This window comes from Anastrepha obliqua, chromosome 3 (assembly GCF_027943255.1).
Source record: "Anastrepha obliqua isolate idAnaObli1 chromosome 3, idAnaObli1_1.0, whole genome shotgun sequence".
Lineage (NCBI taxonomy): Eukaryota > Metazoa > Arthropoda > Insecta > Diptera > Tephritidae > Anastrepha > Anastrepha obliqua.
This window is the reverse complement of record NC_072894.1, coordinates 86,755,490-86,781,959: the sequence shown is the minus strand read 5'-3', so window position 1 is coordinate 86,781,959 and position 26,470 is coordinate 86,755,490. Positions and strand designations below refer to the sequence as shown.

Sequence of the window (26,470 nt, the reverse complement as noted above, 5' to 3'; positions counted from 1 at the left end):
AAGCAGCATCGCATGAACATTGCTAATGAGATGTTGGACTCTGTCCGCGAGGACCCAAATTTGCTCCAAAGGGTCATAACTGGTGACGAATCGTAGGTTTAAGGTTATGACGCGGAAACCAAAGCTCAATCATCTCAATGGAAGTTGCTGCACGAACCAAGACGGAAAAAAGCGCCCCAAGTTCGGTCGAATGTAAAAGTTTTGCTTACCGTTTTCTTCGATTGCAGGGGCGTTGTGCATCATGAGTTCTTGCCACAGGGTAAAACGGTGAATAAGTAATATTACCTGCCAGTTATGCGTAATTTGCACGAAGCAATCCGTCCTCCGAATTATGGCGGATAGAGACAATGCATTCTAAAAAGAATGAAATTCCTTGCCATCATTTGCCCTCATGTATTCATCTGATGTTTTCAAAATAATCGCGTGTGTAAAAGCGAATGCCAAATTTTTAATGTCTCGATTTTATGACCGGGACATGGGTAGATAGTGCGTTTGTTTGTACGAGTTGGCAAATATTCATGCATATCCGTTTTGAAGCAGTAAACTTTAAACAAATAGAATTTTTTGAATTGTTGTTTTGCGGCTTACCACAAAAGAAAAAAAAAATAAGAACTGGCATAGTTTCTCAATTTATATTTTTGGTTTTTGCCTTTTACTTATTTATTTCATTCCCTTTTGCCATTGCATTAACAGTTGAATGCTCTAAGCGCAAAATAGTTTTGAATTTGTTGTGGCTTGAAAGGTTCGTGATTTCTCCTGTGAGTGCATACATTCACACATACAATCATACATATAATAAATATTTGCAATTAACTGCGTCGAGTTCCAAGGTGACCCCATGAACGTGACCACAGTTCACCTTTGATATTTTTTCATCTCTGCGTATCGCGCACTGCCATGGCTGCCATAGCTGCATTGGGTAAGGGTATAATTGTATGTGTGTATGATTGCTTACAAACTCCCTCATCCACCTTTCCGATCACCTTGGCCCCTGTTTTTGACATGGCTCTTTGGCATTCAAGTAAGTTTGCAGAATTTATTAGAGCGAAGTAAGTAATTTTTGAAAATGAAAAAGTTTTTCTGTAGTCGAAATGCTCCGTGTTCGCTGAGCGAAAAGCATAAGCAATTTGTTGGGGGCGTCATATGAAATGGGTGGCAGTAAGCGCAGGCAGTTACTGTTGCATTTTAAAGCACTTGAATGAGTTGGACGACTGTTCCCTTCATATGTATGTATGAAGCTGCAAATAGCGTGCGCACGTCTAGACACAGCGGAAAAAAGATTGCCACTACTCTGAACCGCTAATAGGGCGCTGTGTAAAAAGTTTAAAAGTAATGAGCGTAGTTCTTACCAATGGCAGCTCTCCATTATGATCCCATATGAAATGCACTTAGACTCCGATAATGTTTACTTATGTTAATGGAATAGTGATTTATTTTTTAAAATGTTGCCGAACCAAGCATGAGTTTGAAAATTTACTTTATTGTGCATTTGTATGCGACTTTTGTAGAGTTAGAAGTTGTATTGTAATACATACATATAAAAGGTCTTTTAAGAGAGACGCCTGTATGTTAATACTGAGCAGTTTCTAGATGGTATTTATTTTTATGTTAAGTAGAATAGAACAACGCGTTAAAATCATTGAAACTTATTATGAAAATAATCGATCTTTAAGAACAACATATCGCAAAATTCCTGATGTTTTTGGTAGAAATAAACGTCCGAATGAGTCTATAAGGTTGATGAAAAAATTGAAGGAACTAATTCTGATTTGGGCGATTTTACCAGTACTATAGGCCTTTACTGTTCATGATGGGCATTTAAATGATACCATTTTTTCCAAATATAATTGTCCAAATATAATAATCCGAAATAATCTAAATTTGTACATGTTTTATTTTAAAACAACATCTAGGCGCGTCTTTTGAAATGCCCTTTATAAGTATGTACATATATCTATGTTTGCATTCTATTCTGTTTCTGACAGCAAATGCCTCGAAGAAATAATTAGAAAATGTCAAATTTTATAAAATTAATGTTCGTTATTAAATTAAATGAACACTTCGGTTAAACTTTCATTTTTTGCACACATGTGGGTGCACATCCATTAACCCTTCATGTCGAAAAAAAGGAGAGAGCCAAGTAATAGTAAAAATGAAAACAAAAGTTTAATGCATCATATTTGAGCTGCCGTCATCCTGAGCCTGCGAGTTTCCGGAAGCTCGGGAAATTCCGGGATCCCGAAAAATTTGAAATGCCGAGTTGAAAAGAGAAAATAATTTTGATTGCACTGAAAGCCTGTCTTAATTATTTATGTATATAATATTGTGTAGATTGATTCGCATTGAAAATTGCATTATTATTATGTAGAATACAAATAAATCAACCCATTCATTCGACCTTACTCTGGTTACTTTTGGTGTTTCCACTTTGTGATATACAGGTACTTGTTCTTATTTGTGAAGCACTCGTATATGTTCCATGGGGTCTATTCTCGTTCTGTGTAAACGGGAACTGTGTTTGCAGACACTTTTCACTCTGTATTTTCCCAAACGATTATTTTGCGATTCTCGTTTGTGCCATGATACAAGTGTTCCGTTTCTACTGTAGCCATGGAATTTTACATGTTGAAGCTAGAGTAAATTTGAAGATAATATGATGCAAATAATTATTTTGATTGATTTGGAGCAAAAAGCTTGTGATGAGAAACGGTAAAATAATGATTTTATTGATTGAATATTTATAAGAATTTGTTGATAGTGCTGAGACGCTCACTTGGCGATGGATAAAATCCCTTTGAAATGACCACCAACGATCACATTTATTTAGAGCGCATTGAGGAACCTGAAGTACATGTTAGTGCCCCTACAAATATCTCAAGTCGTGGTGTTTTGAATATAGCAAAAAGGCAACTTTTGTTTAAAGGTAATTCAATTGTCACTTACTTACTTATATGACCTGATTAAGGATCACCACCCGTTAGCGGATTAAGGCCGATAGCAAAAAGTCTCCCCAGATGTCTCTGCTTTGTGCGCGCCTTCTCGAATCTATTACACCAAGCTATGATAGGGTTCCCTCGACCTGGTCCTTCCATCGGAGACATGTTCTTCTATCCTATCTCTAACTTGGCATCCGAACACCTTCTTTGCTGGAACTTATCCATCCATACGCCCGATGTGGCCCAGACGGTGCAAGCGCTGAATATTGAAGCGCTTCACTATGGCCACATCGCCTTAGAGCTCATACAGCTAGTGGTTCATTCGGCGGTAGTAGTTATAGCCAACACGAAGAGGGCCGAAGATTTTCCAAGTATAATTCTCTCGAATACGCCAGGAGCGTACAATTCAATTGTACCAAAATATTTAAACTTGAAATAACAATAATTCAAATAAGCTCTTTTTCTTTGGTGAGATATATTGATCATAAATATTACAATAATATCAACAATATGCGCACAAACCCACAAATAAGTCTCCTCACGTTTACGCTAGAATACAATCTGAAAAACTGTTCGGAAAAAAGTAGAATTTGATAGTGATTTTGTAACTATAAATTAAAAATTAAAATACTGTGACAGTTTTTTGCAAAAAAATACAGAAAAATAATTTTAATTCAATTTACGTAATGAATAAAATGAACAAAATAAAATATTAACTCAAAAATTAAAAAATTGCAGTTTAATTTAACAACTTAAAATCAAATCGCAAACACAGGAGATCAATGATTCGCCTTGATGTTGACCTTATACTGACTTTTATAAAAGTAGATTTCATTCTTCAACAATAACCATATAAATTCTAGTGTATGACTTTGTTAAACTAAAAAACAACATCTCAAATTTTTATTCAGTTTTAAATTTTTTAAACAAAATTTTTAGAAACTGTTCGGTCATACAGTTTTATAGCCACGCAACTGTACTCGCATTTGCACGCTTGCCACGGATCTCCTTCTTCATTTTTCACACACAAATTGTCAGTGAAAAGGAAATTTGCATAACAAACTATTTTGACGTTTCTTTTCGGAACGCGAGTCGAAAGTGTAATGAAAATCGTCGAATAACGTTTTATTCCAGGATGGGTTTAAAAAATCCCGGGATGGGTTTAAAAAAATCCCGAAATCTCGCGGTCAGAATTTTTTCACTAATATTAGCATCTCTAAAATGTACATTCGTAATATTAGCAGGAGATAATATTACATACCTTTGATATGAATATTTTTTAATAATACAGCGCACGCTCGATAACGTGAACTACTTCAAACCAGGACAGTTCACGTTAACAAAAGTGATCACTTCTTGGAATGCCCAAAAGGACTAAGTAAATATATTTTTTCACATTTAAATTCACATTTTATTCTTGTTTTACATATTTACATATTAATTGAAAATTAAGTCATACCATGGTTTTATTTAAAAAAATCAGACATCTTTTTTTGTATCTTCTGTTTTTCTAATAAAACTTGAAGCACAGCTTTCTCCCTTAACCGTCTTAGCACACTCATATCATTTTGATCGACGTCTTCATGACCAGCGCATATTAACGCCTTGTTGAAAATTTCAACTGCTTCAGTCGGCTTAGTTTTCTCCAGTTGCTCTGATACGCTGTCATCATCGGATTCGTCCTCTTGTTGATGATCGTCATCTGCATTACCCTCCTTGATATCTTCGTTCCATTTATGAATGGCTGGTAACGTGAATTCAATCTGAAATTTTTAATAAAAAAAGTTTTTTCAATAACCCATTTACATATCTTTGAGCATATCTGCGAACACGAACGAACCTCAGGATTTAAACTACTAAGGAGATCGATGGGGTTGCTCATCAAGGTACGAAGTTCAGCTTCCCATTTTTCTTTTAAAACCGCCAACGGAACACTGTCTTCGGGATCATCATTGTTTACCGCAAAATTTAAAATACTGTTTCAGCACTTAGCTAGTGTTGCTTAACCAGATTTCGAGCTCTTATAGTCGGTGGGACCCTGAAAGTTTTTAAATCAGCGTGGATTCTTTGCCTTTCCAATTACCAAAAGCTTGTGGGATCCAGTGGCGTTTGAACATCATAAAAATGTGATTCGCCGCTTCTCGAACTTTACCCCTGGGGCTCTCTTCTCCAAACTTGATGCGTACGTTTTCTCTGGCAAAAGTCCCCAGAATAACCCCGACTCATCAGCATTATTTAACTGATCGTTGCACAACTCCAATTCGGATATTTTAGCTTTAAGTTTTTCTTTAAACGGATCCACTAGCTGAGGTTGCGAAGAGAGTTTTTCGCCTGATATTTTAAGAAGACGAATACCGTACCTCTTCTTGAATCCTTGGAGCCATCCATCACTAGCGAAGAAATTTGCTTCATTTTCTTTAAATTTTGCATGCAGTGTTTTTGCCTTTTCTTTCAACATTAGATCACTTACTGGCCAGTTTTTATCTTGCATTCGGATAAACCAACGATGAAGAGCTCTCTCCATTTTCGGCAACTCTGAAGAACACTGTGTTTTTCTATTTCCAGGTCCACAGTACGTGTTGTTTACGCATTTTGAAATCACTTGCTTTTTCGCTTTAATGTTACAAATTGTTGATTTAGCAGCATTATATTTCTTTGCTAAAATCGTGACAGATGAGCCTTTTTTTTAAAAGCCGAGAGTTTTAGCCTTTTATTTTAATGTCAAGCACACGGGATTTTTAGAACTCATTTTCACCAAAAAACATAAGACGAAACATTCTTTGCAAAACCAAAACCGGGACTGAAATATTTTACTCCTTACATGCAATTACGAATAAAATGCCTATTTTATAATTAGGGAATTCCCCAATTTCAGAATTACTTGTGATCAATGTAAACTACATTCAAATAATTGTAACGTTTATTGTTCATGTCATAGAACTTTTTGGGTTTGTTCACGTTTTAGAGTAGTCAATGCACAAAAATGTCTGTTCACGTTTTGGGGTGTTCACGCTTTAGAGCGTTCACGTTATCGAGCGTGCGCTGTATTACAATACAACCTCGGTGGGGTGAACTAGTTCGTTAAAGGCCTGTTTACTCAACCACTTCATTGTGTTCAATGAACACAAATCAAAATTTAAATGCAATTTAAGATAATTCACTTATTAAATTGTTACATTTTATTTAAAATATAATATCATATTCAATTTAAACATTTCATAATTTTTTCCAAACAAAATTTTAAAATTGGGTTGCTTCTTTTAAGACAGTTCTTTACCGTTTCATCCTTAAAATTTCGAAGGACAAGTATATTATCAAGAGAGTTCGTGTTTTCTTCGGCCAACCCGATAGTCTTGTCAAAGACACTAATAGCTTCCGATGCCGTTATAAAATGTTTGTCTTATTGTTTGTTCACACTACTACTTAGCGCAAAACAGATATTTGTTCATCCTACCGAGTATGCAATGTAAGAAATTGGGTGTTCACTCGATCGAGGATTTCAGTTAAGCCCCGGACCCATTCAAGCTCGAATGTGTTGTAAAATTGTAAAGGATAATTCATTCGCCGTGAAATATACCAAATTCAGTGCATATATGATATTTAGCCTTATCAAGCGTAATTAAGTATTCTGTGAAAAAATACAACCATCTCAGGTATAATTAAAATTTGCTTTAAAAATGCTAGTTACTTTTGTCATGAAGCAAGTTGCCTTTTGAATTGGTTACTACGTGGAACTTATATATAACGGTTATTTTCAAACCTACCAAAAATTGGATATTTCTGTAGCTTACAATAATATAATATGTATTTCTGTAGCTAAAATTCAATGTATTTATTACGATCATAACAAAGTTTTGGAAAATGCGTGAGCAAATGGAACTTTCGTCATCTTCTCTATTGGGTTGGGGAATAAGATCATAGCGTTTTTGTATTTTCTTTTATTTTAAAACGATTTGTTTGCTGTTTCGCAATCATTCGATTGTTAACTGTTATTTTTGAGTTATTTAGTTTTTTATGAGTTTTGAGGCTTAGAAAAGGAATACCTAAGAGGCAAAAATTAACATTTTCTTTGCTTTTCATCGAGGTCCAAACGCTGCCGAAGCCGCTCGCGACATTTGCGACATGTATAGAGAAGGTGTCGAAGGTTATAGCTGTCTTCAGCATGGAAATGGTTTGCGAAGTAAAAAACTGGCTACTCTGACGACGATGACACGTCCTGCAGTGGAAGGCCTTCTGAATTCAATGAAGAACGTCTCAAATCACTTTTGAGGAAGAACGGTCGCCAAACCAGTCGTGAATTGGCGGAAGATGGATCATCGTCCAAAAAAGCTCATGATATATGATTGGTGGGCTGGAAGAGCATGGTGCATTGTGAAATGCCCGAAAAGAATACCACGGTCAAAACGAGGTTTTTTACGTTGCCCTGCTACACCGCGTGAATGTGATCATACTCCATTACGACAATGCCAGGCCCCATGTTGCAAAGTCATCAAAGCCTCACTCCGAGGACTTGAATGGGAGGTCCTTCCGCATCCACTGACCGATTACCATCTCTTCCGCTCCCTGCCAAACCATATGAAGCCTGTTACCCTCGAAAATAAAGAGGTCCTTAAAAGCTTCAACTTCTTTGACACCAGACCAGGCGATTTTTGGTGGAACGGCATCAACAAATTGGTCGAGAGGTGGAAAGAGATTGTAAAGAGCAACTTTGAATATATATTTGTTTAACCTATTGATATAAAGGGTGATTTTTTAAGAGCTATAGGAAAGGTTTTTTAAAAAACACACGTAAAATTGCATGAAATTTTTATTTAAATCGATAGTACAGTCCATATAATTTACTGTTTGAAGATTATATCATACAAATGTTGACCGCGATTGCGCTTCAAATGGTCCATCCGCTTAGTCCAATTTTTGGCATACTCTTTCCAATGTTTCGGCCGGTATCTCACATATAAATGCTTTAATGTTGTCTTCCAAAGCGTTAATTGAAGCAGGCTTGTCTGAATAGACATGAGCTTTAACATAGCCCCACAAAAAATAATCTAAAGGCGTTATATCGCACGATATGGGTGGCCAATTGACTGTCCCCGAATGTGAAATAAAATGTTCACCGAACTCGTCTCTCAACAAGTCCATTGTTACGAGTGTTGTGTGGCATGTGGCACCGTCTTGCTGAAACCACATGTCATGCAAGTCAAGCTCTTGCTTTTTGGGCAAAAAAATTTGGATATCATTTTACGGTAGCGCACACCATTCAAGTACGGTCCATTAATACCTCCAGCCCATAAAACGCACCAAGCTGTGACCTTTTCTGGATACATTGGTAGCTCTTGCAATTCTTCTGGCTAATCTTCACTCCAAAATCGACAATTCTGTTTATTTACGTACCCATTGATCTAAAAATGAGCTTCGTCGCTGAACACAATTCTTCGATAAAAAAGTGGATCTTCGGCCAACTGTCCAAGAGCCCATTTACCAAAAATTGTGCGTTGCGGTAGGTCGTTCGGCTTTAATTCTTGCACCAGCTGTGCTTTGAAAGGCTTCACACCTAAATCCTTTCGCAAAATTTTCCACGTTGTTGAGTAACAGAGGCCCACTTGCTGCGAACGGCGACGAATCGATAATTGATGGTCATCATTAACACTGGCCGATACAGCTGCGATATTTTCTTCAGTTCGTACTCTACGTAAGCGTGTTGGTGGTTTGATGTCCAATAATGTAAATTTGGTTCTACATTTAGTCACAATAGCTCGAATAGCCGCTTCAGTGGGTCGATTAAACTGACCATAAAATGGAAGAAGCGCGCGATAAACTTTCTTAACAGGACACGCATTTTTATAATAAAATTCAATGATTTGCAAGCGTTGTTCGTTGTAAGACGATTCATGGTTAAATTATAGACCAAACTGAAGATCTTTGAGAGTGAAACAAAACACGAGACGTGCGTCAGCTGTTTAAACCAACTGTTTAAAAAGATAATAGCTAAAAAATTACCCGTTAATTATGGTTTTTTATTTAAATAAGGGTCTTCGTTAAAAACGCTACGAACTTATTTCCCAATCTAATATTTTACCTATGCCGTTCATTTGAATGAAATCCAGCCTATTCTCGAAGGGAATTTATGAGACAATCACTTTATTTTATAGTTTTTATAAATTTTAGAGATGGAGAATTTAGGATAAAATATTAAAAAAATAAAGACGCATCGCGCTATCGTTGGAAAGTAAAAACTGAATAAAAAACGCAAACAGCGATGTAGTAAAATACGCCATTTTTCGCTTGTTACTATGGCTATCGCTTATGTTTTCCGACCCATTTCGTATTTCCAACATACCTATGTATGATGAACGTTGGAAAATTAAGATTGAATATGAGTTCATACTCATTTTGATATTCATATTGAATATGGAATTTGTGCTTACTCCCTTCATAGGGTGTTTGGCCGAACTCCTCCTCATATTTGTAGTTAGCGTCCTGATATTGTTCCAAAAATGGAGGGACTTAAAGTTTTAAGACGACTCCGAACAGCAGATGGTTTTTTATGAGAAGTTTTCTATCATTTGATGTTTCACACCCGGAGATTCGAACGCGGACACTTCCGAAAGGTAGTCAGGCAACGACCTATTCGACTACGGCAGCCGCCATATATTGGATATCGGAGATGATTTTCGAGCGCGCGTCATATTATTGGGTTTATAAAAATATTAGATTATATAAAAATTGTTTGTGCCCGATGCATACTCTCTTACACTTTGATATAAGTGGTTTTGGTGGTGCATGTCAAATGGTGTGCTTAAGTTTAATTCAGGTTTTGATGGTAATTCACCATAGCAAGTTACAAGATAGAGTAACGCATACAACTGGTACAACTTTTTTTTATAAAAATGAGTTCTTGCATCCATTTCAGGTCAGATACGATGGCCTTTCGAAGTAGATCTTCTACAGTTAAGCGAAAAAATTTCAGACGTCTGGCTCGACAAGTAACCAGTCGGTGATGACTTAATACCAATCAATGAATTTTTCGTCGGGACTTGGGTCTACACTTGCAAATTATCCAATTTAACCAGGGTCCTATAGTAGGTGACCATAGCCTATTTTATTTACACACTGGCTACGTTGCGCATAGAAGATGATATAAATTTCGCAAAGACATCTTCTTTAGAGACACATTTTTAGATGATGTCAATTTCTTTCGATTTAAGTTAAACAGTACGTTCGCCACATAGCAAACATCACGTAAGAAGATGGAAGATTTGAGGGTATGACTATCTATCGCAGTAATTGTGCAATTTTCTCCCGATAGACTTTTTATTGTGGACTTCAAAGTCAACATCATTCAACCCATTGCTCAAATTCAGCTGGATCTATGCAGCAGGGCCATTGAGAATTGGATCCGTGCGACTATATGAAGCTGTGGCAGACCTTTAAGCGATGCCAGTTTCCATAAATAATGGCACATGGGAAACTTAAACTTTTAAATAAAATAAGAGTAAATTCGCCTAATTAAGTTCAAAGAATATAACGATGTATAGGGTTTTTCAGTAACAGCGCTTCAACTTTTGAACTTTTTTGAATAAAACACAAACGGTTTGACTTTTTTAACTAATTTTTTTTTATTATCTAATTAGTTTGAACATATACATTTAAGTATGAAATTCGATTTCTTTTGCATGACCACCGCGTGCACGTTTTACGAAGTCCAATCGTTGAACCCAATTTTCGACCACTCTTTTGCATAAATCGGCCGAAATTCCAGCAATTTCGCGTTCAATATTGGCTCTAAGCTCACAAATCGTCGCCGGCTTGTTACTGTAGACCAATGACTCCACATAACCCCAAAACAGGACGGCTTGTTAAGTGGACCGTAAAATGGCCGTAATGCTCTTAAAGTAGCAGCAACAGAACGATTATTTTCATAAAAAATTTGCACGATTTGCAATCGTTGCTCAAGTGTGTAGCGTTCCATGATGAAATGTATACTAATGAAGTTTAGAAATGACAAGCGAAAAATAAAAAATATTGCGTCGTTCGCCCTCCCTATCGGAAAAAAGTTGAGACGCACCTATTGAACAACCCTATATTTAGCTTGCACTTAGCAATTTTAAAAAGTTTTGAAGTGGAACGGCCGCCTTAGCTGAATGGGTTGGTGCGTGATTACCATTCGGAAGTGTACAGATTCGAATCACAGTGCATGAAAGAAGTGATAGAAAAAGTGTTTATAAAAGCGATCTCAACTCGTCAGGCAATGGCGAACCTCCGAGAGTATTTCTGCCACGAAAAAGCGCAAAGCTCCTCATGAAAAACTATCTGCCTTGCGGCAAGTGGCACACATAATATGATACAAATATGTGCATAGAAACTTCAGTGAATGAAAAACTCACTTTCCAAATTGCAAATCAATTATTTCTCGATTGCTTAAGTTAATTGGTTATGAAATCGAAACTATCCACATTTGAATGATCGTATGCGCATTCATTCAATTTAAAAGGATTAAAAATGGTTGCACAAACACTCGGAATACAAGCTAAATTTGAGTGTTTTCCAATATACTACAGCAATGCGAAATATTTCGTTTTTTTTGTGGTATTTCAAGTGAGATTATTAATGTGTGAGTAAAATAATTTGAAATGTCATATTTTTATCCATATGAAAATAAATGTCCTCTCTCGACGACTAAAACTAACACTCTACAAGACTCTCATCATGCCCGTCCTAACGTATGGCGCAGAAGCTTGGACGATGAAGCGACGCTTGGAGTGTTCGAGAGAAAGATTCTGCGTAAGATTTTTGGACCTTTCCACGTTGGCAACGGCGAATATCGCAGGCGATGGAACGATGAGCTGTATGAGCTTTACGACGACATAGACATAGTGCAGCGAATAAAGATCCAGCGGCTACGTTGGCTGGGTCATGTCATCCGAATGGATACAAACGCTCCGGCTTTGAAAGTATTCGATGCGGTACCAGCTGGTGGTAGCAGAGGAAGAGGGCGGCCTCCTCTGCGTTGGAAAGATCAGGTGGAGAAGAACTTGGCTTCACTTGGTGTGTTCAACTGGCGCCGGTTAGCACGAGAAAGAAACGACTGGCGCGCTTTGTTAAATTCGGCCAAAATCGCTCTGTTGCTATTTCAGCGACACAATCCTGATGCCCTTAAAATGGATTGGAAACTGCTCAACGCATTAAAACCGCATGCGAACGGATCTCAGTACCTTATACTCCCAATTAACAAGAAGGCCGAATACCTGTTATACTGTCGCTTCCGTAAGATGTCTTGGGGTAGTGTACACCTGCGCCTTAAGAAACTACACCCTAAGGACAGCAACGAAAAACTCAGAAGCGAGGAAGGAGAGGGTGATCTCGGACTGGAATCCTTGATGAACGCTACTTTTACGCTTCAAAGTACTGACCCAAACGGAGGGAAAGATTCTGCAGATCAACTTCGAGTACAGTAGGATGGCATCGGTAGAGCTCCTCCTCGTGCTTGAGGAAGGTAGCTACGATGTGGCTCTAATCCAAGAACCATATATATCTTACGCAACATGGTATCTGGATTAGAGACAAACAATTTTCAATTGTTGTCCTCACCTTCTGTTCTACTGACCATTTACTTAGAAAAATACGAATTTTCAACAACAAATCTCAGGTACTAGCCTATGCTGACCACATTGCTCCTATAGCACAAAGTGAAGCTGAACTTTTGAGAGCATACAAAAAATGAAAACACCAAGCACTAATTATAGATGCAGTGCTCCGCACATAGAGAAAACTACGTAAAAGGTGATCACATTGTATGCACTTTCTTCAATAAGGTTTTTTGACAGATCACGCGTGACTACTGGCGAACTAAATACATAAATTTCATCAGTATTCATTGACATTTCATCACTTACGTCTCAACAACGTTTACAAATCGTACAATTCTATTACGAGAATCGACTCTCTGTGAAAAGTGCTCATCACGCGTTCAGGCCAACTTATGGTATATGGCAACGAGGGCCATTGTTGACTTAATGGCTACGTCAATAAGCGAAATTGCCATATTTGGGTTGATGAGCACTCCGAAGCCACTCAAGAACAGCCATTACATCTATGGAAAACTACCGTTTGGCACGGCTTATGGGCTAGACGAATCATCGGCCCATATCTCTTCGAAGATGAGGCTGACGCCAATGTAACAGTGAAGGGCGAGCGCTATCGCGCCATGATAAACGACTTCTTGATGCCAGAAATTGAAGCCCATAATCTCCAAAACATTTGGTTTCAACAAGACGGCGCTACTTACCATTGAAGCCGTGAAACAATGGATCTACTGCATCTTCGTATCGATAGCAATTTATCTCTCGTCTCGGACAAGTGGATTGGCCACCAGAATCATGTGATATCACACTTTTGGACTTTTGCTGAATACTTTTTGGATAAGCCAGCTGCAAATGTGGCATTGGAAGCCAACATTATTAAAGTTATTCACGAGATAGTGCTCCAGCGAGTCATTCAAAATTGGTGTTTGTGGATGGCCGAATTACGACGCAGTTGCGGCAAATATTTGAAAGCGAATATCTCTAAAAAATAAATGTTCTAGTTACATGAAAATAATAAAAATTGGCCAATCAATTTGAAGTTTTATTGTTTTGTTTCAATTTAAAATCCGATATCTTTAAATTGATCACCCTTTACATGCACCTTACAAGGAATCGGAAGCCGAGAAATTCCTTAACTGTCGATAACGAATACATCGAGAGGGTGGATCAATTCAAATACCTCGGTTTAATCATCAACAACAATGCCGGTACATCTGTGGCCATAGGTGATCGAATGTACTCTGCGAACAAAGCATTCTATGAGCATAAAGCATTGCGCCATATGAAACTCATCAAATAGCGATTGTTAACAAGAGTGCAGAAACTGTGCATATATAAGTCGCTAATTAGGCCAATTCTTACATACAGTTGTACTACTATAGGTACTTAAAGCAGAAATTCAAACATAACACAAATATTAACTTTCGAAAGGAATACTCAGAAAAATATGGTGCACTTTGCATGGCAGATGGTGTGTGTCGAGTAAGATATACTGAATAGCTTGATGTACTTATAGAAAGAGAAAATGCAGTAATACGTGTATATGTAAAGAGTCAACGAATAAGATTCCTGAGTCATGCCAAAAAAATAGAGCTACTAGCATAAGCTATTACAGAACATAGGTGGGAAAAAGAAGCAGACGAAGACCGCGGAAAAGGTGGATGGATTCTGTCGTAAATGATCAAAGGACAAGGAGCGTTGCCAATTGGAAAGAGCTGACTAATGATCGGGTTAAATGGATGATTGCAGCTGCGGAAGCTATGGTCTGCCCAAGATTGTGGAGCTAATGGTGATGATGATTTAATAGGTGGCGTAAAATTAATCATCGGAAGATTTATAATTTTTGCAAATGGGGTCGTATGTCAATCATATTTCACACTTGGGAAGTAGACAGCTGCAGTATTGAGACAAACAATGTAGTACATAAAGTGTGCTTTTGTATTAATTTAGTAAAAAAAGTTATTTAAAAACAAACAACAATTGTTTTAAATTATTGATTATGCGCTAACTATTATATTTGGAACGCATCGTTACGGTTGTGGGAATGAAATTATAGTATCAATCGTTTTGGCCGATTTTCTTTTATGGATCGCATAGAACGCTTTAATATACATAACTAGCATTGATAGACACTTTCAGCAGTTCACTAGTAAGTACTAATATTGCTAAATATTTATTCAAATTTTTAGACTGAGATTGATACTTAAATATACATATAACTCAAGCTCATTTGCATAAAAATATAATCATGGTTCAGAATTAACACCAACTTGCATTCGAAAGTAAAAAAATATTGCTTAAGGAATCATTTCGTACTAATTTCAAGCAAAGCGATTATCAGTTAATTGAATTCGGTTGCGTGCACACAGCTAACTCGGAAGTTGTTGACAAAGATAACTTCTGGCCTTTATGTGCGTAAAACTTTGTTTGCACTCCAAAATGAGAGACTTTGCAGGAGTTAGGAAACAAATGGTTATCTTTACAGCTAAGCAATTGCTAAATTTAGTGCACACTTGGCCTGCGCATGCAATGCAGGGCGGCCCATCTTATGTTTAGAATTTCATTTAATTCAGCTGTAAATAAAATACTTATAAATATTTTTCACTAATTTTTTTTATTGGGAAAAGTAAAACTTGTCATTAAATTTGAAAAACAATTTTTAGTGCCCTCTCTGAACCCAATTTTTCTGAACATTTTCGGGAGTCTCGATGTTTATCTTATTAATAGCAACTTCAGATTTACGCCTAATGTCTTAAATCATCCCTGGGTGGTAAGCGTGGCAGTTATTCTTAATAATAAATAAAAAAAAACTTTTTCATCGTTTTGATGTTTCACGGAGATTCGAAGCCAGACTTTAATGAATGGTACTCACGCACCAACCCCTACGCCAATAGCGGCCACCTATGTTAATCAATTCGAATATCAAGAAGATGGCAACCATGAATGCATTTAGGTTAAATGAAGCGGGTCGCTGGAAGGAAAAAATGTATGGACTTGCCAGTCTATTATTTCAATAATAATTTTGCGACTTCAATAGTAATTTTGACACTCTCTTTCTATTTCGGAAGGGATGGAGTGAGGGACTTTCACTATATGATTTCGGCTCTCCAGTACATAATACAGATGGTCAAAAATTAATTGTATGTATTCTCATATACTTAGATGGAGGGATCAGAGACCATGCCAAGTCAGCAGAACGTTGTGCCCCTACACCCACAACCACAAACAAACGACAACATTGATAAATATGAAATGAAGGGATGCCTGTGCCGTGATAAGTGGTTTCTGGTTCATAAATGAAGCAGCCGGTATCCCTTACATAATGTCACAGACCGTATAACTTTTTGGTAGCGAGGATCTGGCAATAAAATGGTGCGGAAGAGCTAATTGGATTCTTGGAGAGCCAACCTCATATTTAAAATATGATTTAGCTTGCTTTATCTTTGAAATTACTAGCATTTTATGTTATGAAATTAATAGCATTTTGCTACAGAAAATATTTTTCCTCGAATTTATCTGAACAAATTTGGTTTTATAACCATTTGTGGAAATTGACATTGACGCATAATAACGTTTAAAAAAGAGAAAACTGCTCAGAACTCTTCACTCCACAAAATAACTTTGTTTGGCAATTATATGAGTAAGTAAAATGTGCTGAGATAAGCGACTTGACTTAAGGGGTTATATACTTATGGACTAAAAAATCGAAATTTTTTTATGCAATACTCTAAAAGTACATCATCTTAAAAATATAAATTCAAAAAATCATAAAGATCGGAGCACTAGAACGAAAGTTACAGATCGTGGAAGCGCGCGACCTTTCTTGGAACGAGAAGTGCACGCAAACCTTTAGACGCGATTATCTCGAAGTCGTGTTTTTTGAAAATTACTATCGCGGTGATCATATTTATCAAAAATTATTTGACCGATTTGTATAAACTTTTTTTTTAATCATTCGAAGTTACAACCTTATGAATCTGAACAGTTCACTTTTTATAAATATTTGCATAGTTCGCTGGAATTAATTTTTTTTAATTTTTCAACCCCTCAAAAATCGTTTTTTTGGTGAAAAGTGGTTTCATATCGAGATAAATTATTTTTGGGTAAATAAACCCTTCAGATTCACTAAAAAACTTTTTTCTACAATATTTTAATTTTTTTGATTTCAGTTGAGCTGCTCATGCGCTATCGTGATCACCGCAAGCCTCTTCTAGAAAACGGCGTTTCGGGGGAGGGGCGATATCAACAATAAATAATAACATTTTTTAAAATAAAAACACCAAAATGTATTCTTCGAGAGTGACCCTTTTGTATGATATATGCCTCATTTGAATAAAAGTTCTAAAACATATTTAAAAAAAATTATGACATTCGTCCATTTTTTCGTACACATACGAAGTGTGTTTAAACAATAAAGCGAATTTCAAATTTCGCGGGCTACGATTATTATTATTTTTTATGTTGGTACACTCGTCTCGAAGATATGTTCACGGTTTACGCAATATAGCAGGTTTAGTTTTTTTGTGAGAGGCATAAATAGGACAAGTGTTTTGCGGGCTCGGCGATTTTCTGTCAAAAAAATATATATATAATTATTTCCCGTAAAATATAGCCATTTTGTACCCAACAGTCGTAATAAAAGGTGAGCGTATTATGAAACTAGCATATAATTGAAAAAATAAAATTTTGTGAAAAGATTGAGTATTCTAGCAATTGATTTCTGATCTATGGTTTTTTTAAACTTTCTTTCTTAGAATTATCTCTAGAAACCGAAAATACCGCACGATTTGTCGAAAAGTTTTTACGAACGGTTTGACCAACCTCTATTTGTGTTTTGTTTAGAAGAAATTTCTGTTTATTAGCAACATAAAGTTTGTCAAGGAAGTATTTTGACATCTACTAATCTAGCGAAATTCAAGCGTATTGCTTTAGAAAATATATATTTTTTAATTGTATTCTTTCAACTTTTGGTTTTATTGGACTAATAGCGGTTGCCCCCGCGAAGTGGGGAACCTCTGAATATATTTCTGCCAAGAAAAATCTACATTTTAAAATCCATTTACCGTTCGGAGAAAGTATAAAACTGTTGGTCTCCTCATTTAAGATAAGTAACATATTTACAGTATCTATCCAACGAATTCCGAACAATATGTATGAGAATACACGGTGGCCTAATTTGGTTATAAATAAAATTGCAGCACTCGGTAGAAACCCACTGCATAGGTGGACATTTTGTTTTCTGAAAGCGGTTGCCCCTCGGCAGACAAAAATGTTTTAGTGTAGTTTTGCAATGAAAAAACCTTCTCATAAAAAACCATCTGCTACTTGGAGGCGGCATTCAATGTCCAGTGAATGGTATTTTCCAAACTTGACTGATAAAGCAAATTGTTGAAATGGTTGTGAAAGTCTTGCGTACTAAGGCCCATACTTTGCAAGGCCCATCAGTCACTCGAATTTCTTACTGAGTTTAGTAGCTCAACTTCTTTGCAACTCCAATCAAATTTTTGTTTTTGGTTGCACAATTTGAAGTATTTTTTCCTGCAAGAAACGAGTTTCTGTCTCATCATCTCTAAGAGAATCCAGGAAACCTATAATTTTTTCGCTCAATTTTTCACTTTACATCTGTACCTCGTTTAATTTTGTTAACCAAAGTGGAAACTTTTTTATTGATAAATATTTTCGAGAGCACAATTCACCTTTGAACGTGGCTGCAATTAGCTCCTGGCAGTTAAGTTGGGTCTACAAACCAGTTTCAGTGAAAATAAATCAACCGACTCCCTTACAGAAAACGGCATTTTTAGCGTAACAAGTACGAGAATATGTTCTGAGTAAAGGGGTTTCCAATAAGAGGTGTTATTTTTATATTCAAAGAAAAATGCTATTTACTAATATAAATGATCGGATGTTTATTTCATTATAAAGAGGAAGGTATGCCGTTAATAGTGGAAAATAACATCAGGCAAATGACCACCGCGACCACGCTTACAGGACAATATCCTTTTCATGAAATTTTCCATAACCGAATTGCAAAGTGACTGCCTATGTCCTCGATAGCCTCACGAATTCCATCTTTGAGGTCTTGAATCGACCCTGGGCTGTTGGTGTAGACCTTCTCTTTCATGTGGCCCCAAAGAAAAAAGTCGCAAGGTGTTAAATCACAAGATCTCGGTGGCCAATTGTGATCACCTCTTCGAGAGAGAACACGGCGCGGAAACTTTTTCCGTAAAAGATCAATGGTTTTGTTGCTTGTGTGGCACGTAGCGCCGTCTTGTTGAAAATAATCGTTGTCCAGATCAATACCATCCAATTCCGGCCATAAAAAATCGTTCATCATCTCTCGATAGCGCAATCCATTCATTCATAGCACTTGTTATTGGAAAATACTTTATTTTGTCGGCTATACTAAAATTGTGTTGTCTAGCGTTAAAAATAACCCCTGCAAAGTAACTAATTAACTCTAGTAATGGTTTTCCTTTCTTGTCTAGAACAAAATCTTTGGAATTCCTTGTAGCAGAGAAGCTTGGCAGGGGAATTCTTGTCTATCTTTTGCTCTTCACTAACGCGTGCATTTATCCCCCAACACAAAAGTAAGAAGTAGGTTTATTTTTATTGTTGACTACATTATTTGACTATTAGTTGAAAACACAAAAGGATTGTATACTTGAATGAGCTTTAAACAAAGTAAACATAGTACAAAAAAAAAAAACAATAGTTTTGTAAAATAATGTTTAGAGCCGAATATATCGAAAATGGTTAAGTTTTGGACATTATGCCATATGATCAGAAATTACCTAACTAATTTCCTTAAGTATGTATAGTATATGCCAGTTGAGGGCAATAACTAGAGATCGGATTTTTATGCAAATTGAATATTTTAGTATGATGAGTTTCTACCTAGGTGCGAACTTCATGTGATGTTAAACAAAAATATGCACTTGCATAAGAATCCGATGTCTAGTAATAACGTATGGATCAACTGCACAAAGCTCTTTGAATCCTCTTTGATTTCATAATTTGAGTTGTAAGGTCTACTACTGCTTTAGACGAAATACGTAGGGGCAGTGTGCAGTTTACTAGCCGTTAATTTGGAAAATTATTTTACATAACACATTCCCTGTTTGGGTGGCAGTTCGCAATTACAATTTGAATAGCTACTTTCACTAACAATTGGCTTTAATACACTACCTACACTTATAATTAGTTGGGATTATTGATTGTTAAGTAAAGCCTTCGTATGGCGATGATGCTAGGTACCAGTTTCACACATACAATTATGATTGGTCAATGCCATGGAAATACCCGACCACAAAAGCAAACCAGGCAATGCACAACACATATGTACGAGGGGTGCCTTTTATATGTCGGGATTTGGCAACCCTGGTGTTGCAATCTGGCAACTGACAGCTGTATCGCAAAGTTTGACATTTTTTGGCATTTACGTACTCAGAACGTTTTGAAATACCAGCGCTATTTGTGTTGTTTACAGTAACTTAAAAGATTCATCTCGGTCCAAAAATGGAATTAAATCGTGAACATTTTCGTGCGATTATTTTTTACAACTTTCGACGTGGATTAACTCAGCAATATTGCATGGATGAACTTAATTCATGTTTTGGGGATGAAGCTCCATCAAGGACCAGTGTTTATGGATGGTATGGTGAATTCAATCGTGGTCGTAGTTCACTCCAAGACGAATTTCGTGAAGGTCGTCCAAAATCAGTTGTTGTTCCGAAAACCATTGATGCTGTGCGCGAACTGATATTGCAAGATCGTCATGTGACCTATCGTGAGATTGAGACAATCTTAGGCATTAGTGGGACCAGCATACATTCAATATTGCATAAACATTTGACTGTCAAAAAAATTTGTTTGCGTTGGATCTCACACAATTTTGTCAATCGCTCAAAAAACGGCTCGTGTCGATTGGTCGAAGGAAAGGCTCAAAAAATACGATTGCGGGGCTTCGAAACACGTCTATGACATCGTGATAGGTGATGAATAATGGATTTACGCGTATGAGCCCGAAAGTAAACAGCAGTCGACTGTATGGGTGTTTCAAGATGAGCCAAACACAACAAAAGTTGTTCGCGCACGACGCACTTCAAAGCAAATGGTCGCCTGTTTTTTCGAAAAAACTGGACATGTCGCAACCGTACCACTAGAACAACATAGAACAGTAAATTCTGAGTGGTACACACCCATTTGTTTGCCAGTTGTCTTCCAAGAAATTAGGAAAACCAATTGCCAAAAACGGATCACTCTTCACCAGGACAATGCGAGCTCTCACACATCGGCTCAAACAACTGCATTTTTGAGCACCCAAAACATCGAATTAATGGGTCATCCGCCGTATAGTTCTGACTTTGCACCGAATGACTTCTTTTTATTCCCGTACGTAAAAAACAAACTGAGAGGTCAACGTGTTTCGACACCTGAAGAAGCGGTTGCGGCATTCAGAATGCATGTTTTGGAGGTACCTCATTCAGAGTGGCAAAAGTGCTTCGACAATTGGTTCAAACGCATGCAAAAGTGTATAGATCTTCATGGAGAATATTTTGAAAAAGAATAAAGTGATTTTCGATGATTAAAATTTGTTTTTGTTCTCTAGTCCCGACATATAAAAGGCACCCCTCGTATAAGTATTTGTGCATATCTAATTACCATCCCAAAGTGAATATACGCCACGTACATAATCGTCAGAGTCACAATTGTGAATTGCCACGTAACTAGCGAATCGCAGTTTAACTAGTTGCCTTACTCCTTGTAATGCAATTACTTATAATTATATTTCATATAAATAGATAAGTAAACAAAATATTTTATATGTGTATATTATCACGTAGAACAATTATAAGTTATGACCTCGGACGTTGTCATCCACCAGCACTAGTTCGCAAAGTGCTCGATTTAATCATTCTGATCATTTGTGCGATTAATTTTTTGGTCTTGCTCAACATATTTTTCGGCATAAAAAAGCTATAGCGTCTCAAGCGCTTCAGTGTGTTTAATTTTGTTTTGAAGAGGTTTTGATCGGATGACTCGCAGTTTGCTTCGACATAAACAGTCTTATGCGCATAACGTAAGACTTATACCAGATTTCTTCGTGAACGAATCGACGCCCTGATTGATTTTGAGGAGTCCGCGTCAGTGATGTTTCCAAATCATGGTGAACCTTATAACCAATGAAATGTATAAAGAAAATTTGAGATTTCTAAATCGGTGTGATTTGCATATAATATAACGAGTTAAGTTTTAGTCCTTCTCCTTCTGAAAAAGAGCAAAAAAAAATAATAGTTTCGGGAAGTTATAGCCACATATATGCACGCCCTCAAATGCCGTATGCACCCTGTATATTACCCAATACCAGCCAGTTTTAGATTCTATTTTTATTTTAGAATTTTACATTTTTTTTTGTTCAATGTTCATTACTGTTGTTTATAAAGTTTAGTTTATTGTCTCACCAAAATCCATATTTATCCAAATTTTTAACTTTATGCAAAAATTAGAAAAAGTGGAAAAATGTTAACCAAATTTAAAAAAAATATAATATATAAGAATTTGTAATCAGTTTTAAGGTAGTGAATTAAGTGGCAATTTGAGTTGCTAGAAAATTCATTCAATTTTTTGTATTTATCAAAGTTAACGTGAATTTTAATCAGCTTCAAACTTGCACTTTGGTACAGTAAAATTGAATGTGCTAAAGAGCTTCATACCCAAATTTTTTTTTAATTCTGATTAATAGTTTAGAACATTTTTATGAAAGGTTTGCGAATTTTTACGAAAGGTTGTAAAGTTTTTATAAATTTTGCACAAAGTGTGAGTCCTCGACTGATAATAAAATAATAAATAAAGTTGTAAAAAATAATTGAAGTTAAAAGTTACATAAATAAATAGTCAACACTTTTCGAAATGCTGAGGTGCCATAGTTTTTCTCTAGCTGTATATGTTTATGTCTATCTCGATTTCTTTATACTGTTATATCTTTGGGCATCAGTGATGGTAAATGTAGGGAAAATTCCCTACATGTAGGGATTTTTGTCGAAAAATTTGGGTGTAGGGAAAAGAAGGACAGATTTTGTTAAATTCTGTAAATGTAACGAATTTTCAAGAAGGACAGAAAAAAATTTGAAATAGCGGGAAAAATTTGAAAAGCTCTTTTAAAATAAAAATCCGCAGTAAGGTTTCATGCCAGACTTTTTTCTTAATGGCAGAATATTGTTAGTTTTCTGGTGCTTTGTACTTTTGAAATAAGTTTGCAAGTAATTTAGTTTTAGCTTTTTTTATATTTAAAATGCATATATATTTATATATGAGTTCCCCCTCTTCGACTGACTCTTCGGAGGAACACCAGGAAAAACAATGCAAGTATCGGAAACAAAAGTTCAATAACAAGTGGCTTGATGATGACAATTTTAGTGGCTGGTTGGAAGCTGTGGCTAACGATCCATTCAAATGAAAATTGGCTGCGTGCGACAAAGTTTTGAACTGCGGCAAGTCTGATTTTCAGAAGCACGCCGAATCAGAAATGCACCAAAAAAATATGAAGGCAATAAAAAATACACCTAAAATAAACAGAGTTTTTTAAGAAAAAGACGAGTAAACCAAATGGTTCCAGAAATTTCCAATTAAGACTTAGCATGTTCTTCGCTGAGCATAATGTCGCGCTGCAAGTGGTGAACCATTTAATCCCACTCTGAAAAAATAAAAACTCTGCATTGCTTTAAACAGAACTGAATGTAATGAGAAAGTCTAATTTTTAGTCTTTTTGCTGAATTTTTCTTTACATTTGTGTTTATAATAGTCGTATAATAAATATGTGTACTTATATATATTTGAAATAAAATTTGTTTTTATTATAAAGTGTCAAAATAGCTCCAAGTCCAAAACTTAAGCAAATAACTCAATTTTGACGTTACAAGTGCCTCATTATACATAGTGTAAACACAGGAGAAAAAATGTTCCGAATTGTATAGGGAAAATTTTTTGTAAGCGTAGGGAAAAGTAGTGATTTTTTTTGGGCTGGGTAGGGGTTTTTCAAAAAATCATTCACCATCACTGTTGGGCACAAGTGCGCTCGGCTATAAACGTACAAATATTGAGTTGGTCTCAAGGTACATATTTTAGTCGAGCTAGCGAAGTGTTCGGTCCTAGCTATTAGTGAAGTAATTGGTTTATTAGATCTAATAAAGTGCGCGTTATAATGGCACTAGGGAAATAGTTAGCTTACCAGTACCAGCGAGGTGTCTGAGGAATGGTAGTGCTGAGGGAGGGCAATTCCTTTCTCCTAGGATATGTTAACGTTAAATTCAACAGTTGATTACAAGGAAAACTGATTGGAGCGGGACTGATGACGTCCACCTAAATTAGGTGAAGTCCCTTGTTCGAGTGTAGCTACGTTCACTGCAGGGTATGTATACATATATGTATGTACTATTATATGCTATGTATATACGAAACATTATTATGTATATATGTGTGTCGAAAGTCTAGCATCGATGAAGCAGCTTTCAAGCACTCACATGTAGCTACTATTGAGAAGCTTATCACGCATAATATCGAGCACGTGAGATATTTGTACCATAATACCATAAATTCTTAGTGAATAACAATGAAGGAACAACACCAGAAACGACAGTAACTGGCAAAGCATTCCAACTCAGGCATGACTTCAAATGGCACTCTGAACAAGAGCACAAGCCGCGCAAGAACAAGAATCGCTACAAACAACGGAGCAATAGATATATGTATTAAACATTTGCTGTTGTTGGAACTGTTCAAATTAAAGTCCTGCACATGAAAGTTGCTATGACTGCAGAAATGTAAGATATTGGTTGATTATGCCTACTACTGTGCGTGTATGCACACTCACTATAAGGCTACATATACAAGTACACGAATTTTCAATGCGAAGCTGGTTGTGTGAAATGAGCGTGACCTGTGATATGACATTGCTTGCGAGAAATTGATAGTCTGGTGTCCATACGCACTAGTTACAGAACTATACACGAAAATACCAATGCTAACTTAATTAATTAGTAACACCGCAGTGATTGCGCTTGGAAGTAGATGCATTATAAAATACGCTCTATTATTGGCCTAGACGTTTTAAAGTATTCACATTATAGTCATCATAGTAGCCGTAATTAGATTATTGAAGCTGGAGCTTTAAAAATGTCGTAAATTGGTGTACCATAAATATTTGTAGAGAATTTTGGGCACACAAACGTCATGGGTGGTTCGAATTTGTATGTGGTTATGTAATATTCTACCTTCTATGTGAGGTATAAGATTGACCATTTATTAAAAGTAAAAAAAAAAAAAAAGGAAAAAAGTACCGCAATAAATAGTTCTAGCATTTCTTAGCAGAAAAATTCCACCAGCTTTCCATCCCAATTCCACGAATGTGGAAAATGGAAAATGTCGCGAAATCATATGAAATCTTTAGTCTAGCAAAAACGCGCAAACGGAAAATTCAAGACATTATTACTGTGAAATTTATAAAGTTTGAAGATGATCGCAAGCGAACTAATATTAAAGCACGCTGGCGTGAGTATTATGCACTCTTATCAAATGAAGAGTTCCAGCAGAGCGATATTCTCTACCAGTATCACTTCAGGGCCCTATCGCAAAATAAAAAAAAAACAGAAGTCTTCATTGCAATCGCCTAAATGAAAAAACAAGACAGTTGGACCAGACAAAATCCTACGAAGATGTGGAAGATACTAAGGAATGACGGCAGTAACTTTCTTGCAATGCTTTTCAATAAAATCATAAGCAACATTATAGCAAAAGCATGGCGCAACAGTTACCTAATACAGTTTTATACCAGATAATGCAACAACTATCGTGGTATAAGGTTTATGTCTCATACGATCAAAATCTGGGAAAGAGTAATTTTCGCTCTTATCAAAGAAGTGGCACATGTCAGTGGAAATCAATTTGGCTTTGTAAGCGGTAGATCTACGATAGATGCCATACACATCTTGCGACATCATGTGGAAAATATCGAGTGCAACGAAAGAATTTTCATACAATATTTATAAATCTGGAAAATGAGTTCGATCGAATTCCAAGAGATCTAGCTTGGAGGGCACTTAGCATACTCCAGAATGCACTGTAAATGTGGTGAAGGATATGTACTTACCATACATGGAACATTACAAGTCTTCTGTGACGGCGGTGCATCCGAGAAGTTCTCCATAAACGTAGGGGTACATGAGGGCTCGGCCCCCAGCCCCCTTATTTTCAACCCGGCTATGGATACTCTAACACGCAAGCTACAAGATGCATTGCCTGATGCTTTACAAAATAAATTGTCACAGTGTGCTGCAGTTTTGGAAATAAATGGCTTACGCATATGTAGACAGACAACAGAGCACGTCACTATCGCTTTTAATGACAGTGATCAGATTGCGTAACTTCACTTCGATGCTGAAACGATGCCCATGTCCGAGGGTTTCAAATTCCTTGGCTCTATTGTTAGCGATGATAGACTGGGGAGTGACGAACCGCATACAAGCCGGCTCACAAAGTTGGCGTCAGAAATCTTGTGTCAGGAGCCTTGTGTGATAAAAAGATTCAAATAAAGTTAAAAGGCAAAATTTATAAAGCTAAACTGGCGAATGGTTAGGTCTGCAACGGCGTATGTCTGAGAATTCTTTGTGAACACTTTTTTCAATACATACCCCAAATCCTTAAGAATTAAAAAAGAAATCTCTTGAACGAACCTTCATTAAAGAATTATGAACATTCAACAAAAAAAAAAAAGGAAAATAGTCAAAATTGTTTAAAATGTTTATGCCTACCATTTTGTAGCAGGATGTATGGTTCTGACAGTGAGTTTAGAGTCGAAAAATATCACCCACTCTCTGATTTCGTCTACAGGTTTCAGTTTTGTCCTTGAATATATTATTCGCGTAATATAATATATACATAGCTATAACTCTTCTACTT

The 26,470-nt window shown here is 36.5% G+C and overlaps 2 protein-coding genes across 2 annotated transcripts in view; one reads left to right on the top strand and one right to left on the bottom strand.

The window, feature by feature from the left end:
* LOC129241329 (uncharacterized) overlaps positions 1-26,470 on the top strand; it is a 76,981-nt gene that overhangs the window by 34,137 nt on the left and 16,374 nt on the right. The gene's annotated exons all lie outside the window — the stretch shown is intronic.
* LOC129241330 (uncharacterized) lies at positions 21,387-26,258 on the bottom strand. Its single transcript, XM_054877590.1, has 4 exons — positions 26,203-26,258; positions 25,871-26,077; positions 25,662-25,816; positions 21,387-21,689 (listed from the first exon to the last, which is right to left on the bottom strand). Exons 2-4 carry the CDS (start codon positions 25,872-25,874, stop codon positions 21,522-21,524), a joined length of 327 nt encoding a protein of 108 aa, XP_054733565.1. The 5' UTR covers positions 25,875-26,077; positions 26,203-26,258; the 3' UTR covers positions 21,387-21,521.